Consider the following 17,713-nt stretch of genomic DNA (forward strand, 5'->3'; position numbering starts at 1 on the left):
CTTTACACTTTAACTTTAACATAACATAGTACTATGTGCACTTCATAACATGGCTGTAGGTATTGGTTGCGGAGCATCCTCTAATGTTCTCTTTCGTCTTGGCCAGGTGGATTTTGTGGACATGGCGTGCGAGTGTGAGGCGGTGATCTGTTGCCGCGTGACGCCCAAACAGAAAGCCAACGTCGTCAGCCTGGTGAAGAAGTACAAGAAGGCCATCACGCTGTCTATTGGAGACGGAGCGAATGACGTCAACATGATCAAGAGTAATTATTAATAGTCATAATGATGATAATGACAGTGATAATGACTATTGTGTCTTATATTCCCAACTGCTGCAACTATAAATGAATCTTAGCAACCTTTCTATTCATTAATTAGATTAGTTGAGAAGGTGTGTGTGTGTGTGTGTGTGTGTGTGTGTGTGTGCGCGCACACGTGTGTGCACGTGTGCACTTTGTATATGAACAAAACAATGAACCACCATTTGTGTGGACATGGCGTTGTCAGCCATTTTCATTTCATTTCATTACATTTCCTTTCACAAAATTGGGAATGATTCTTATATTAAATTTTCATTGTTGTTAATCAATGACATTGTTTACTGTAGTTCCACTAACGGCTGCTTCCCTTCCCTCCCTCCCTCACAGCGGCGGACATCGGCGTGGGTATCAGCGGTCAGGAGGGCATGCAGGCCGTGATGAGCAGTGACTACGCCTTCGCCCAGTTCCGCTTCCTGGAGCGCCTCCTGCTGGTGCACGGCCGCTGGTCCTACATCAGGATGTGCAAGTTCCTGCGCTACTTCTTCTTCAAGAACTTTGCCTGCACCTTGGTCCACTTCTGGTACTCTTTCTTCAGTGGATTCTCCGCCCAGGTGAGCACTGAGCACCGGTCACGAGCCGGAGTGTTGCGCGGCACGCTTGTTTGATCCTGTATGCATCGATGCCTCAGGCTGTTTTATACTTCATGACGTAAAAAGAAATGGAGTCTGCTGCACACTAGACAGTGCCTCGCTCAAAAGTGAGTGGGAAGTGGGAACAAGTCACTTTCCAGTATGCAGACTTTAATTATTTTGACCAGTTTGGCCTGCACCTGTTTTTATTTTATTATTGTTTTTTGTGCAATGTCTTTCTTTTCTTTAATACTTCCATTATACACGTTACACAAAAAAAAATTGCCTCTAAAAGTTAAAAAAATACATAATTTATTTTACCTTGTTTGCTCCTCTCATTACCAGTCGGCGAATCAAAATGATTAGTAGACAAAATTTACCCTTATATTAGTAGTTTACAATAGTTTTTCGTACACATTGTCTGTATTGTATAATTACTCTGAGCTGTCTACAGAGGTTGTGCATTTGTATTCAACACATTGTATTTCTTACAGTAGTTGACATAAATCTTGTGCAGCGACATACATAATGCAGCGAGTACCGTACATAATACATGACTATCCGGTGTGACTAGATCTGCCTTCTCTTGAAAATTGTGAAGAATATCAAAAGAATCACCTCGACATCAATTTTGGCATAACGGTAATTCAACTCTTTGTGTTTTTTTCCCCTAGATTGCGTATGAAGACTGGTTCATTACACTGTACAACGTGTGCTACAGCAGCTTACCTGTTCTGCTGGTTGGACTGCTGGATCAGGTCACAATAACAACATTCATCTTTAGCTTTAGCCATATACATTTTAATAATTTAGCTGATGTGTATCTATACAATAAGTTTCAGTTCTGTAATTCCCAAAGTTATATATATTTTTTTATATATATATATATATATATATTTGTTTTGTATATTATACATGAACCTCTTGAACCCTAGTATCCTTATTCTGTGGGGAACATTTGCTGAAAATGGCCGATCTACAAGCTTGTATATGGGCTATTTTGGGTGAAGAGGTTGGTGTGTAGAGTGAAAGAGCAGACCAAATACAGGGCCAGAGGTCTCATGTCTCAAGAGGGTTTTAAGTGATTTAAATGGCTGAAAATACACTTTTAACATGATTCATATAAAAGATAATGTGTAAACAAAGACACAAAGTCCTGTCAAACTTCATTCATCACTTCCAATTTCCCCTGTGTATTATGTATGAGCTCTCTCTCCTGATTGGATGAAATTGGTATCCTGAGCTGAAAAATAATTTTGGAAAGATGGGGAGCAGAAACGAATAATTTTCATAATCCTCATGGGGGCCCATGCCTGGTTTAGCCAGGGGAGGGCGGTGTTGGACAGTGTCTTGACTGTCTTCAGTGCGGTTGGGTGCAATTCCCCGAAAATCCTCATGGGGTCCCTGGCCCGGCCCCCACAGACTCTACTCTACTGGGGAGACCCCTGTTACTGAGCAAACGCTCTCTACAGCAATGAGAATACGGAACTATTTAACACGTATCTTAACAAAACACATATACACTTATACCCCCTTTTTTTTATTAATGTGAATCCTCCTCCTCTCCCCTCTTGGCAAACAGGATGTGAACGACAAGCTGAGCTGTAAGTTCCCGAAGCTGTATCTACCGGGCCAGCAGGGGTCGCTGTTTAACTACAAGAACTTCTTCGTGAGCCTGTTCCACGGCATCTACACCTCTCTGATCATCTTCTTCATCCCGTACGGAGCCTTCCTCCAGACCATGGGACAGGACGGAGAGGCTCCGTCAGACTACCAGTCCTTAGCCGTGGTCACCGCATCCTCGCTCATCATCACTGTCAACCTGCAGGTGTGACATTCATATCCATCCTTGAATACAACTGTTAAATACTTAACTGCTCACTTACTAACATACTTGATACTCTAGAACTGGTTAATAGTGCTATTATGACTACTACTACTATTGCTGTAATAGGACACGCTACTACTAATTATTCTAATACTACAACTACTACAATTGTTACTGCAGCTACTACTGCTATTGCTGATGCTACTACTATAATGCTACTACTACTACTACCTCAGCTACTACAACATTACTACCACTTCAAGTGCTACTACTATTATTACTATCATTACTTTCACTAAAGACGATAACTTTCTCTCCTCAGATCTCTCTTGACACCTCGTTCTGGACATTCGTGAACTGTTTTGCGGTGCTGTGCAGTATAGCCATCTACTTCGGCATCATGTTCGACATCCACAGTGCAGGGATCCATGTCATTTTCCCCACCTACTTCACCTTCACAGGTAATTTAAAAAGAACTAGAAGACGTTTGTGGTCCGGGTAGCTCAGTCGACGGAGCGTGCCCTCGCCTTTGAATCTAAATGTTCTGGGTTTGATCCCAGACTCTGCGTTTGAGTACCACAGCTTGGGTAACTAAGGTGACATTCACACCAGAAAGCTTTACTGCTTCGCTTCCAATCGCACTTGATTATGATTCGGTGCAGCTGGGAATGCAATCCGCAGCAAATAAAGGAAATGAAGCAAACACTGGCGGGTGAGGAGCTAAACACAGTTGGAGACGGAGAAGGCATATTTTACGCAGCGCAAAGATGTGCCGTTACCGTGGATAGACCATAGAGCTATAAAGGATAGACGTGGTCGAATGAGGAGACTGAAGCCCTGGTCGAAATGAGGACGAGTACATTTATCAATTGCTTAAGGAAACGCATAAAAACACTGCAGTGTAGCCTACAGAATATTCTGTCTGTCTCTGTGCGTAAACATGGAGTGCTGTCACTGTGTGGGGACGGGGTAGTAGGGACTTTCATCTCGATAAACATTTTGTGCTGCTGTCTGTTCTCAATGCGCTCAGCACTGTGCCTCCATGCCCAAAAGAACAGTGCGTGGCTGCGTGCGTATAGTGAGAGAGAGAGCGAGGGTGAGAGAGAGTCCAGTCCAGTCCCTGACGGCACGACACAAAACACCATAGATTTGTGTAGGCTATAGTTTATGAATTGAACACATTGATAAGGTCCCTGCTGTGTTTCCTTGCTGCGCTTGACACAGCCAGTGTGAAGGCAAACCGCAGCAAATTAAATATGGAAGAATTCCAACTCCATTTGCATCGAGTCTACCGAAGTATTAGGTGAGAATGTGACCTAAGACAGTTCAGTAAGTAGTGGGAGCTAAGATCCAACTTCCTGGTCTAGTGCCTCGTAAGGGGAAAGACGCCCTCGCGGGTCGGCTGGTACAGACCAGAAGCCACTCTGACCACACTGGAGGCGTCAATTGAGTGCGTCAAAACCTGTTGACGAATTTGAGCAATGCAGAAAAGCAACCTCTTTTCTAATCTAAACCTGTATTGCAATGTTTGTATGTTTGCTTTCACAATGAAGCACACGATGTGAACAGGCGGACTCGTGTCACTCGCGTGACATGCATCAGTGACGCTCGTATAAATGCTTTGTATGTGCTTTACAGGGGCAGCGTCCAACGCCCTCCGACAGCCCTACCTGTGGCTGACCATCATACTGACCGTAGGGATCAGCCTGCTGCCCGTCATCTGTATCCAGTTCTTGCATAAAGTCATCTGGCCTTCTGTAGGGGACAAGGTAGGACAGTGTTTCAACTGTATTCTATAGCGGTGACTCTCAACCCTTCTCATTTCAAGGACCCCCAGTTTGATAATACTATTTCTATCCATGGGACCCCAAACTACACTGTAAGGTCCTCAGTGTTCATTTAGTTCCATTTGTACACTCAAGGGACTTGCAGACTTATGCCATATCACAATAGTACAATATCCAAAATCAAAGACAATATCCTCCAGTCTAATAGTCCATGATATGGATATAATATTGATACTAGGGATGTCCCGATCACGTTTTTTTTCCTCCCGATCCGATTCCGATCATTTGAAAATGATGTGATCGCCCCCGATTTCCGATCACATGATCAACCCTAATTATATTCATTATTTTCTCTATACGTTTATTAAGTAGACTTAATTGAAGTTGAGAAGCTCATTTAAGTCACAACATATCATTGCTGTCGGACAGGACGTTTCTGTTAATAAATTAATGCTGTACTCGCAGGCTAATCAGAAGGCGATTGCTGCCTGATGAAATATACTCAAAACACATTGCGGAGTAGTCTATAAGATTTTAAGCGAATTTTGTGTTTGTTTGCCTAAACAAGAATTTGTACAATGCCTGTTTGAAAGCATTGCATCTATTTTTGCATTGTGCAGTAGTCTCCTCCCTTCTCTATTGCTTCTCTATTGCCTCCTTGGAACCCCTAGGACTACTTACAAGTAGGTACTTACAAGAGAAGAGTGTCACACAAAAGTTGCACAAATAGCCAATCCAGCCGTGACGATATCTGAACATTTAATCATTCTCATTACCTCACACGCACACCCAGGTCCAGCGGAACAGGAAGAAGTACGAGATGGAAGAGGACAAGAAGAAGAAGCCCTCAGCCGTGTCTGCGTTCCAGCGAGGCAGACGTTCCCGGCGCTCCGCCTACGCCTTCTCCCACTCCCGGGGCTACGCCGACCTCATCTCGTCCGGGCAAAGCATTCGGCGGCGGCCCGCACCGCCTCAGGACAACGTCACGGAGCCTGCCCAGAGAGAGGCGGAGAACATCTGACCAGGTGTTGTGGGGCTGCAGGTCTAAGAAACGGAGCAAAACTGTCATTGGTTCGTTTCTGAATGACTGGTCAAAGCTACTTAAGGAGGTTCATTGGCAATCATGTTGTAAATACGTTTAGGTGGAACTATGCATTGGAGCGCTTGTGTTTTAGCTTTTGGTTTGTGTGCGGGTTGGGTGGATCATTGACATCAAGGGTGCTCGGGTCTCCAACGGGAGAAACATGAGGATTTGAGTTGGTTCTCATTTGCCAGTGATTTCTCTGATTTACATCCCTTGTGTCTACAACACAGAGGGTGCACTGGAAGGCGACGGTGAAAATTCTTTATTTTTTTAATGTTTAATTCAAGTCCTCCTTAAGTAGGTTGAACCTGTGGTTCTGCCCCGGTGGTCTTGTGGCCTCATAGACTCTGCAGACGGCAGCATTTTCTCTATGCACAGACTCTTTTAACATGCAAAACAAAGCTCACCGAAGACAAAAACCGCCGTCAGTGGGGTTTGATGTCATGCAATACGTTGTTGCGTGACATAACAATGTTGTTAAACTCAGGATTTTTAAATTAAAAGCCCTATTTTTGTAGTCTTAGTTGGTACCATAGGTTGACAGGGGTTACGTACATAGTTCTGACAGTAATAGGAACTAATGGGCTGGATGGAACTGAGTCTACGTTTAAAGGGATACTTTGATATTATGCGGTTTTAGCCTATTGTTCTCTGAGCACTTGTAACAGTACAGAGGAAATGAGAAGAGGCAAATTGATCACTTTGAAACATACATACTGCTTAATTTCTGCTGTGAAAGTGAAGCAATTATATTATGTTTGTTTTTATCAGTTATAACCCTTAAAGTTGTCCGTTTCATACCTTTTGTTTAACATAATTTGCATACGGTAATCATAAAGGTACATGCAAAAAGCTTATTGAGAATGGAATTCAGCATTTTTGGGTGAAAATGTTCAAATATTTCTCTGTTTTTCCATTCAGCCGTTAACCAAACCTTTGGTTTGCTTAACGAATGTGTAACAGTAACAACAAAAAACAAATTATTTCACAAAGTGCCCAAGAGTTGGATAAACAGGCTAAAATGTGCCACATCAAGATATCACTTTATCCTTTTTAAATCTGAATGTGGTTTGGTATGCAAGCGAAGGCGGATGTTACATACGTACCTTTTTAATTTAATATTGTTGTGAATAGTTAATGGTTTTGTCTCTACTGCCTTAATCAGCTCTCCAAAGTGTACTTACAGATTGGTGTCACAATCATACATTATTTGAGGGGATTTCACCTTTCTTTCAACAGATTAGTGTTGTCATGCATTCCTTCAGTGCTGGATCTTACTATGAAATGTTCCTATATCGTCACTTGTTCTTTTGGTGGTTATGATATTGTCCCGTCTGTAAAGTCATTGATATGTTTTCTCTTGAGAAAGCACATATTTTCTACATACGTTTCCAGCATATCAATGCTTTCAAGCTGGATCATTTTACGACAAAATGCGACCAAACTTATTTTGCCAGGTAAAACTTTACATTATAACGGCAGTGTGGTAAGCTGTATTTTAACATGTGGGGAAAGTGTTAGTATATAATGAATCTCCTAAATCCAGAATGTAAAGTGATGCAACATGGTATGTTTAAACGGTTATTGTACACTTTGTACATCCATTGCGGTGAAACGCCTTATATTACCTACATTAGCCTTGTTTAGGTAGGCCTACATTTTCATTGTACACCATCTCGTTGTGTTTCTATGTACTTACACTATTTCCATGGGTTGGAACACAGGCTAAAGGGGGAAGTTTACCCAAGATGCAAAAAAGCTTAACGCTAAAAGCTAAAACCAAAACACTCAACACTGAAAACCTCAACAGTAATGTCTTTCAGGAATTTTCATTGTTACTTAGGTGCCAGCCATTTAGCTCTGTGCAGTCCAACAATAATTATTGCTTGCATCTGCACAGAGATAGACCGTTGACTCATAATAAATGTGGTATTTTGGGTTAACTTCACCTTTTTAAAGGACCATAGTGGTGGTCTGGCATGTTTAGCACATTTACCACGATAATTTTTTACTCCTCCTGTGGTGTGTTCGATTTTCCAGGAAGCCATTGGTTTCTGTTCCTTTCTAAATCCACTTACCGAGACTTGAAATGGACTTGGAGGTAATCTTACACGTTAATTGTTGCTCAGATACTTTTTGCTGTAGGCTACATGTATTAATTATGTTTGGCCAACATCAACTCAATTTATTCAGCTAAGTTCAGCCACGTTTTAATTACTGTAAAAAATTTAAACAAACCTCAAGTGTAAACATAAAGCCTTTAATTAATGGCACAATGGTCGGAGCTGTGAATAGCAAATCGCATTTATTGATGCCGGTATGGTCCTTTTAGGTCGGGACACAATCTCTAGTTCTACAAAGCAGCATGTCTGGTTTCAAACCGTTCAAAGCCAAATGATTCTTCAAATGTCTTGACTGTTACTGTTTCATATTATACTTCTAGTGTTACTACACGCAGAAGACGGCCTTTTATTGTTGATTGAATCAAGCCAGTTGACAGAAGTGCTGCTGTTACCTGTTACCAGGAAAGAAACTGCACCCCAGACTGTCATGTGATGGTATTTTATTTTTTATTTTTATTACTTCTACTACTGTTGTTAGGATTGCTATTACTGTTATTATAAAGTGGTTGTTAATTAAAAAAAAGCCATGAGCACATTTATTTCTCTGACATGGAATAATTGAATGCACTGAAATGTGAAAGAGTGAAAAGTGAAAGAGTTGTGAATATAGACCGATTCACAGAGGGGTGCCCTGGGCGCGGCCATTACTGAGGTGTAATCCATGGAGCAGGTGCTCCGTAGGCCAGGTGTAGCTAATCAGTGCTGTTGCGCTTAATGGTACACCTCAGTAATGGCCGCACCCAGGAAACCCTCTGTGAATCGGTCTATATGGCCAAGAACAGGTTTGTCTATCTGGCCTACGGACAGCGGGGTCGAGCCCATACTATGTGAATGTGACTGTCTATCGTGCTCTTGAGTGCCCACATCAGCCCCTGTGGTACCGCCACACTTTGCACAGGTGTCTTTAATACTGACATGATACTGAGTACCCTGGTCAGTATCATGTCACAATTGTCACAGGGATGTGACAGGGCCTCACACCAAGACGTTAGGCCCTGTCACATAATGTCCCTCTGTGTCACAGGCATGTCAGCACCTTTCACACGTGACAGGGCTGACTGCACACAAAACATGCACTCTGGCTCAAAGTATTTTGGTGCTTTCAGTTGGATTTTCTTTTGTTGCTTGATTCACTCGGTCATTGTTACGCGTGTGTGTTACACGTGTGTGTGCATGTGCGCCGTCCGTCCATCCGCAGCTACTCTCGCATACTACAAAGCCGATAAGCATCATATTTCTTGTGCGCACTGACAAAAGGCCATGGACGTAATTTCACAAAATATTTTTCAATTCGGACAATGACAACTGTAATTTGCGTGATAACTCTAGGGCATAGCAGCGGTGGCCATTTTCTCGTTCCGTCGTTCCAGACCCCATTCATATTTCCCATAGATTTCCAAAATTCACTTCGTCTGGAAGTGTGCCGCGGGTTCGACTCCCGATCCTGATGGCCTTTACTGCGTGACACCCCCCCCCCCCCCCCCATCTCGCTCTCCCCATTTCCTGTCAGCCTACTGTATACCTATCTCTCTATAAAAATGAATAAAATAAAGGCGAAAGCCACAAAAAACAAAACAAAAAGAGAGGTCACTCATGCAGAACATAGCTGAAGCAGGAAGGTAGTGGAACCTATACTGGGTTTACTGGGAACAACACAGTTCCCCTCTCTCTCTCACACACACACACACACACAATTCAAGAGGCAGTACTAAAGAGAGCTGGCCTTAGGCTTTAACAGTCTCCAATATAACGGGCAAGATGCCACTAAGGGGAACACAGACAGACAGGCCCATAGTGATATATGGTCACTGTTCTGCTACCGTTCTAGTAAATGCCAAAGAGATTTCTGCCACAGTAACCAAGTGAAATGACATTTCATAAAGTCTTAAAACACTGCCATGTAGACCAGTGATTCTCAAACTTTTTCATGCTGATGTATTTCCCCCCCCCCCCCCCCCCCCCCATCTAAAAATATGTTGTGCCAGCTAGAGAGTGGCAGGTACCCCCATATAAGATTTATTTAATTAGTTTTTTCTTTAATAAAATAGACGATCTACAGTATGTATGGTTAAAGTGTTTTAAATGATTTTGACACTATAGATTACAGGATTCAGCTTGGAACCCTCTAGAACAGGGGTTCTCAATGTTTTTGGCTGGGGACCCCCGGAAATGCTTTGGCCATGTATCGCGACCCCCGCCCCGCACCGCCCTCCCCTCCTCACCCCAGTACAAACTGACTGCAAAAATAACGAAATAATAATCGTAAATGAATACTGTCTGAAACCAGATATAATCATTAAGAAAATGTATGCATGTACTATGTAAAGTCTTCATTTCCATTTTCCAGCTGCAAAAAAAAAAAATACAAATAAAATAATAAGGGGGTTGAGAACCCACTCAAGGACGCCTGGGGGGCCACCGGACCTCACTTTCAGAACCACTGATTCAAACAACCAAGGTTACCAGGCAAGAAGAGCGAAGCACGGAATGTTTCCTCGGTCAGATTGGACGAGTGTCAGCACAGATACATCACGCTCCCAAAGGAATGGCCCCGTTTATTGCACAACTTTGTCACCTTTTGTTTATGCTTCACTGTTTTGGGGGATTTGTGGGCATGGCCTCTTGTAAAATAGCTGCCTCAGCCACTATGGTGATGCAGTGCACACTCTTTGGCATGTTTGGGGTTTGACTTCAGCAGATTTATACTGCTATTGCCACAAATCAGAAGCAATAATAATAATGAATAAGAAGGGCATCTGTGTGATTTTTTTCTTCTTTTCTCTTTGTTTTTTGAATGCTTAATTGACAAATCGTATGTAACCTACTTTACTGGTGAAGACAGGTGCACTCTCTAGTCTAGGTCGTCCTCAGAGGAGCACTCCATTGTTGCTTCCAGTCATCCCGGTTGTCCATGGCCAGCTCGTTGGTGCTTTGCGCTCCTGTGTCTTTCTTGAGTGCATACATCCACATTATGTTAATGTGGGACGTCCTCGTGACCGGTGCCCATGTGTTGGTTCCCACAGTACAAATTTGCTGGCTGGCAGCTCTTGGTGTCTTTGGCAGTGTCCTGCTAGTCTCTTTCTCTTGGCTTCTGTATATTATCTGGCTCACCCTTGGCATTCCATCATACAGATTCTTGTTGGTAACATGTGTACACACAGGAGGGAAAGTTCCTATGTCACACAGGGGAGAAAACCGGCGGAGAACGTCCTTGAACGGCCTGCTTGCTAGCATGCAAGGCTGTTGGCTGTTCAGTGTGTACGCTTGCTTAGCGGCTCGCTTGGGTGCACTTCATGAACCTCAAAGCCTTGTTGACGGCGTGCCTGCCTTGTTGTCACTTAATGTGAAAAGTCATTCAATTGAGAGTGAGACAAAACAAACGCTCACCCCCTCCATCTGACCCATCTAATCCAGCACAAACTGACAGTGTTGCCAGATTTTGCGATTGAAATTAGCAACCATGTCTACGAAATGTATGTATGAAAACAAACCCAAAAGAAGTTACTATAGGCTTCATGAGCACTTTAAACCTATACAAGCTTACAATTTGTAGATATGCTATTAAAAAAATCACATTTGTGTGAAGTGAGGGGTGCCTGTTTGTTTAAAATGCTCTAACAAACATTACAAGTCCATAGACTTGGCTGCCACTCTGTTTAAAGTGCTATATATGACATGATTTCAAAAGCCAGACATTGGAAGGGCTAGCGACCCTCAAAAATCAGACCCGTCTGAACTGAGTGGTGTACTGTACTGTACTGTACTGTACAAGCCCTCCTCCCTGGTGTGTGTGTGTGTGTGTGTGTGTGTGTGTGTGTGTGTGTGTGTGTGTGTGTGTGTGTGTGTATGTGTGTTAGGCTGCGCAACAGTGACACTTGGCCAACAAACACTATTGCGTAGTCTGTACTGCACTGTTACACTAAAAACTCAGCTCCCCATCATGCACCTGTGCACAGTGTGAAGCTCAACAGCGCCACTTTGTCACCTACATAGTGAGGGACACACTTACTCAAAAAGGGAAATGTCATTTTTCTTTGGCTGAATGCATTACCCTTCCCCTGATGTAGATGACCGGTCTTCCTTGCAGTGGTGATTTGCTTTAACAACCCAGACAGACACTGCTGGAGGCTTCTCTAGAGCTACACTGTGTGTCTGGAAGCATGTGTTGTTGTCAGACTCTGTGTACCCTCTGGAAACCCAGACGTTGATATTTCCAGGAGACTCGGTGCCATTGCTTCGTCACTGCAGGCCTTGACTGTGCCATCATCTGCAAACTGCAATCTCTCCTCTAGACTTTCCCCTGGGCCCCTCTACTCGTAATCTCTTGACCAAAAATGGGCAGATCTACCAGTTCACAACGTTGTTAGCTTTTTGATCTATTTTAGGCTAATGGTATATGGATGTTGGGGTTGAAGTGGTTAAAACCTTCATATGGGTGCTGGAGTACCAATACACGGCTTCCTCATCTTCAAACTTGAGCAGCTCCAGGCTACAGTCATTCTCCAGCGGTCTGTCCAAGTCCCACAAGAGAGTTGTCCACTTTAGCAATCACTGTGTCGTCAGTGAGACGTGAGCATCACTGTGTCATCACCAGTGAGAATTCTCAGCCCTCTCTGCCAACATGGCACCGTGTTCCGCTTTCAGCTTTGTGTACTGCAGAGAGACATGCGCTCCCCAATACACTGAGGTGGTGGCATCAACTCAGCCCGGACTCCAGAGTCTCCTGCAGCAACTTTGGCCTTCTTTTTTTCCTCCGTGTTTACCACTTTACCAACCTTTTTGTTTTCATCTACATGAAATTCACTATTTTCCTCCCGCAGGGAAGACACGTTCTTCTTCAGCCATAATGAATAGTAGGGATTTTTGTTTTCATCCCCATTCCCTGCATGGTGGGGTAGGGGATATTAACATTCCCTAGGGAGTGTTACCTAACATTATTCCCTAGGGAATGATAATACTCCCTAACCCACAAGGGAATATTTACTGTCCTCACGGATTCACTGATTATCCAAATCACCTGTGACATAAGGGGACATTCCCTGTGACATAAGATAACTATATAATCGCAGGACAATGAAGGGTGCAGCTGGGATGGGCAGGGACCTGAATTAGCTGGAGAAACATGGCGGTTTGGTAACGAGTTGTCTGGCAGGCTGGTGGGTGGGTGGTTGAGTGGGGGGGGATGGTTGACAGACAATACACAGGGCAAGACTGATGAGATGAGACTTACGTAAGACAGGTCAGTAGGGAAAGACAGATGAGGCTTACACAAGACACAGGATGGGCTGGGGGAGGGGTACACAGGGAAACGGAGCACACAGACAACCAAATGCAAACACACAAAACACTTTACATGAACATAAAGCTACAGTACACTGTGTGTGTGTGTGTGTGGGTGGGGGGGGGGCAGAGTTGAGAGAAGGAGGCAGACTGCAAGAGGCCCCTATAATGTAAATTACGCAAAATAGGAAAGAATTAGTATGCATGTTGGGGCTGCCGCTTCTGTATACCCAGCATGCATGCACCTACCTCTGCATTATGAAGCCTATTAGATTATTGATCCTGTGGGAAATTCAGGGTGGGGGCTTTCCATGGAGATTCCATTCATGATGACACCACTGAAATTGATGGTAGAACAATTGCCGGTGCTAATTGGCGACATGTGGCGATGTGTTTGTGAAGCCAATCATTGAATTCCTGCGTCATTCAGCCCTCCCGCACCAGCATGGTTGGCTGACCGCGGTTGTAGGCTATGCTCGCCATGGTCAGCAAAGTAGTGTGACTGAGCACACTCCCTTGGGTCCCGCCCCAACCATTTGAGTGACCCTAGTGCCACCCATTAAATGGAATATAATATAATATGGGTGTAAAGCCCTAACCATACCCAAGGGTCACCAACTCACCATGCAACTCCTTGGATCCAAACAAGGAGTTAACGCTAAAATCGTCTTGACCCTTTGGTGTGGTTTGGGCCATTGAATTCCATGCTTGAATCACTTGGGTCAACATGGGTCAACGTGCGACAAAACATATCACACCGCAGGGACAACGCTAAAACCGTCTTGACCCTTTGGTGATGTTAGGGCTTAACTAGGATCTGCACAGCATTCAGGGGCTGCAAGTTCAGATTTCTTGTTTCTAATTGCTGGCTTAATGTGCCTTTTATTACATGGTCTTAGTTTGTTTCTTTCCTCCTCCATCTGGCCTTAGCTTCATTAATGCAGCCAGAGGCGCTATTGACACATTACATAGCTATATTAAGAAATAGGTCAGGGAGAAGGCATCTCTTTCCTTCTCTCTCTCTGGGCATTACTCACAATGCTACATGATATGGCCTTAACTTGTTATTCAACTTGTCTACTGAGGCTGAGGGAAACGCCAATCTGGAGGTTAAATGATTAAGTCTGGGCTATGTGCCTAGCAGGTCTAAACAATGACATCTTATAAAGCATGCTAATGGTTTATGCTTGTCAGACTGTTGGTTATATAACTTCTTGAGTCTAATGGGGGGGGGGGCGGGGTGTGTGTGTGTGTGTGTGTGTACATAGTCATACATGAATAGAAACAAATTAAAACAATATCTACATTATTTTAAGGGCACCACATGATTATGCAACGTTTGTTACCATAGTTCCACTTATTTTATTTTCCCTGGGACCTTTGCTTGTGGATTGTTAAAACGAGTTATGGTTATTCTTGACACATGACAATCATTCAGAGCATTATGAATTTTGTCATTTGTCCAAAACCATGACCTTTTCAGTTAAGCTATCCAGTGTTGACTTTTTGAATTATCAACTGATAAGTCCTAAACCACATTTGGCAGGACATTACGCGCTAGATGTTTGCAATTCTGTGTTTCAGCACTTTCACAGCATTTTGTTTATTTACTGTAATTGTTCTGTTTGGAAATTAATGATGTGCCAACCACAATGATGACAGGCTCTTCTCAAATTTAAAGCCCAATTATACGTTGCCGCATGCCTGTGTTGCTCAACAAAAATAATAGATTTTCCTAAATATGGTTTTCAGTCAAATAAAAATATAGCTCTTCAACTGAAAAATATGTTGCAAAACAAATGTAGCTGTATTGAACTGTATTGTGGTGGTGAGCGTGCATTCTCATAATGCATGACATTGAACTGTATTGTGGTGGTGAGCGTGCATTCTCATAATGCATGACATTGAACTGTATTGTGGTGGTGAGCGTGCATTCTCATAATGCATGACATTGAACTGTATTGTGGTGGTGAGCGTGCATTCTCATAATGCATGACATTGAACTGTATTGTGGTGGTGAGCGTGCATTCTCATAATGCATGACATTGAACTGTATTGTGCTGGTGAGCGTGCATTCTCATAATGCATGACATTGAACTGTATTGTGGTGGTGAGCGTGCATTCTCATAATGCATGACATTGAACTGTATTGTGCTGGTGAGCGTGCATTGACAGCATGACATTGTGAGGAATAAAAACAAGCTTCCCTTGTGGGGTATTTCTTCCTAAAATGCTTGATACAGGCTGTACAATACATATGTACAATACATAATACTCATACATACATTATCATGGTTTAACATGATAAATTGAGTGAACTTGGTGAAATGCTACTTGTGTATCGCTCATAATTCAACTTATCATTCCTTATCTATTAATGTAATCTGAGCTGGGGTCAAACAGTTTGTAAAGCTTTGTTATAAACAAACATTACGTCAACAACACTGCATTCGGTGAGATATTGTCCAGGTGGAAAGTGAGCTTACTCTACCAGGGAAGCATTCTTTGATTCACAACAGGGCAAACCTCACAATTATTTTGGTTGCTAAACATGGACGAAACTGTTGACATCGGGGAGGAGGAAACTGTGACAGTCAGGGTAAAGTATCTGCCTGTTTTGGAAGAGGTTTGTCTTGGAGTAACAGCCACCATGGCTATGCAACCAGAAGAACACAGGGTGGATAGCAGGGTGCCAGTAAGGCAACCATTGCTTCAGCATCAACAACAGCAGGGCAGACAGGGGCTGCGACAGAATCACAAAGATTCACAAATTCTAACAGCCTGGGATGACCAAAAGACAGCTGTTCCACAGGAGCCGGGATTTGACAACACTGATGATGGGCCCCGGTGCAGCGGAAGTCTCAATAGTCGTGCCGTTGACGACGGCACGGGGCACGAGTGCCCCATCTGCAGTGACCTGTACGACCCACTGGGAGATCATCGTATGGCCTTATTGAACTGCAACCACATGCTGTGCCATCACTGCCTGGCGTGCATTCTGAGGCGCGCAAAAGATCCCACCAGAGTGCAGTGCCCCTTCTGTCGGCAGAACACACCATTCCCGCAGTGGGAGATCCGCAGAATGCAGGAGCAGTCGTATGACCACAACGTGCATGACCGTGGACCGGCTTTGGGCTTGGTCAGACATCCCGGCCATGACCCTCAAACATCTGAGCCTCTTCCGGGTCCTGACCCCCAAATACCAGATCCCCGGCCTGAGTCAGCCGCGACGTCATGCTGCGTTGCTCTGCAGCTACAGCTGGAAGCTTTCCCATGGAGAGTCGCACATGTCTTCCGAAGATATTCCCCACGCCCTGGCCTTATGCTGCTGCTGTTCCTGATATCGATGGCCTGGTTTCTTTACATGATTGTTCGGAGATGCCTTAGACTTCATCATAGAGAATGATCGACATACAGTCTGCTGTACTTGATTCATTGTTCAGATGTAGGCCTGTGTGTGTGTGTGTGTGTGTGTGTGTGTGTGTGTGTGTGTGTGTGTGTGTGTGTGTGTGTGTGTGTGTGTGTGTGTGTGTGTGTGTGTGTGTGTGTGTGTGTGTGTGTGTGAGAGAGTGAGTGTCCATGCCCTATAGCCTATATTGTTGTTCTATGTGAATTTTGTTCCCTGGTCTAGTTTTCTTAGTTCTATGTTGCTGTCTGCCCCAGCTGTATCTCCTTTGTAATTATACCCTTCAGTTGTTTGCCAGTCAGTCCTTGTTGAGTCACTGTTGTGTGTTATGTTTCAGTTTATGTTTGAGAGCTCCTACAGTATTTTAGTTATCTGTGTCAACTGCATTAAAACGGGTACATGCCCATAAGTCCGACCTCCCGGTCTTAACCGGCAAGACTGAGGTTATAGGGTTAGTAATCGGTCGGACTAACGGGAGGTCAGAACAATGACATGGGTCTCTCCCTGCCTTACTGTCTACACTTGGGTCCTTACCACAACAACACATGACAGAACGACCCAACCAATCTGGACCCAGAGGACAGCACACAGCCTAACCGGTCCTCGCGTCACCAGGCTTTAGCACACAGCCTAGCTGCCTTCACCCGGTGAGCCCTGTATGGTTATGCTCTGGTTGGTCAACTGTTGGAGGAGATTTGTGTAATGCAATGAATGCATATAGGTGTGAATGCATATAGGTGTCCAAATGTTTTTCGAAGGGGGTCAAATTTGAAAATATGAAAATACATTAGGGCCAACAGCATTTCCTGTCATATAGTACTTTTGGACCATAAAGTCACGTACAAATGCATTGCTTTAGTTTACACTACAAATCAGTGGCAGTGGAAGCCAAAAGTAAGCTACTTTATCTGAGCTGTGAACAAAACAAAAACAATTCAGCCTTTTTCCCCTGGCCTTTTCTTTTAGCTGTATAGTCCAATGAATAAATACATTGTCTTTAGTTCAAATGGCAGTGTAGCCAAATGTGACCATTTGTCATTTGAAAAGATCTCTACAAAAACAAAATATCAAGAATGAGACAGCACAAGAAACAAGCAGTTGGGAATCTGTACAAATTCTACTTTGATTTTTTTAACTGGTAGGCCATAAATACTACATTTTAAAAGGAAGACCATGGAAGTCGCCACGTCCCTTTCCTGTCCCCAATTTCCTACACTAAAGTCCCCCTTCCTCGTCGACTCAAGAGGGGGGGGGGGGGCTTAACATTTGTTGTCTTGTCTAGGTTTGTAGTTATGCATATTTTGTTCCCTGGCCTA

The 17,713-nt window shown here is 43.7% G+C and overlaps 1 protein-coding gene across 1 annotated transcript in view; it reads left to right on the forward strand.

Moving 5' to 3' along the window:
* atp8b1 (ATPase phospholipid transporting 8B1) overlaps positions 1-5,799 on the forward strand; it is a 36,817-nt gene extending 31,018 nt beyond the window's left edge. Inside the window, exons 24-30 of the mRNA XM_083792946.1 lie at positions 107-263; positions 648-871; positions 1,564-1,647; positions 2,472-2,717; positions 3,040-3,178; positions 4,356-4,486; positions 5,298-5,799. Coding sequence (XP_083649072.1) covers positions 107-263; positions 648-871; positions 1,564-1,647; positions 2,472-2,717; positions 3,040-3,178; positions 4,356-4,486; positions 5,298-5,525 — 1,209 coding nt within the window. The 3' untranslated portion in view covers positions 5,526-5,799. The remainder of the gene's footprint in view (positions 1-106; positions 264-647; positions 872-1,563; positions 1,648-2,471; positions 2,718-3,039; positions 3,179-4,355; positions 4,487-5,297) is intronic.
* Positions 5,800-17,713: the final 11,914 nt, after the last annotated feature.

This window comes from Protomyctophum parallelum, assembly GCF_964188405.1.
Source record: "Protomyctophum parallelum genome assembly, chromosome: 21".
NCBI lineage: Eukaryota > Metazoa > Chordata > Actinopteri > Myctophiformes > Myctophidae > Protomyctophum > Protomyctophum parallelum.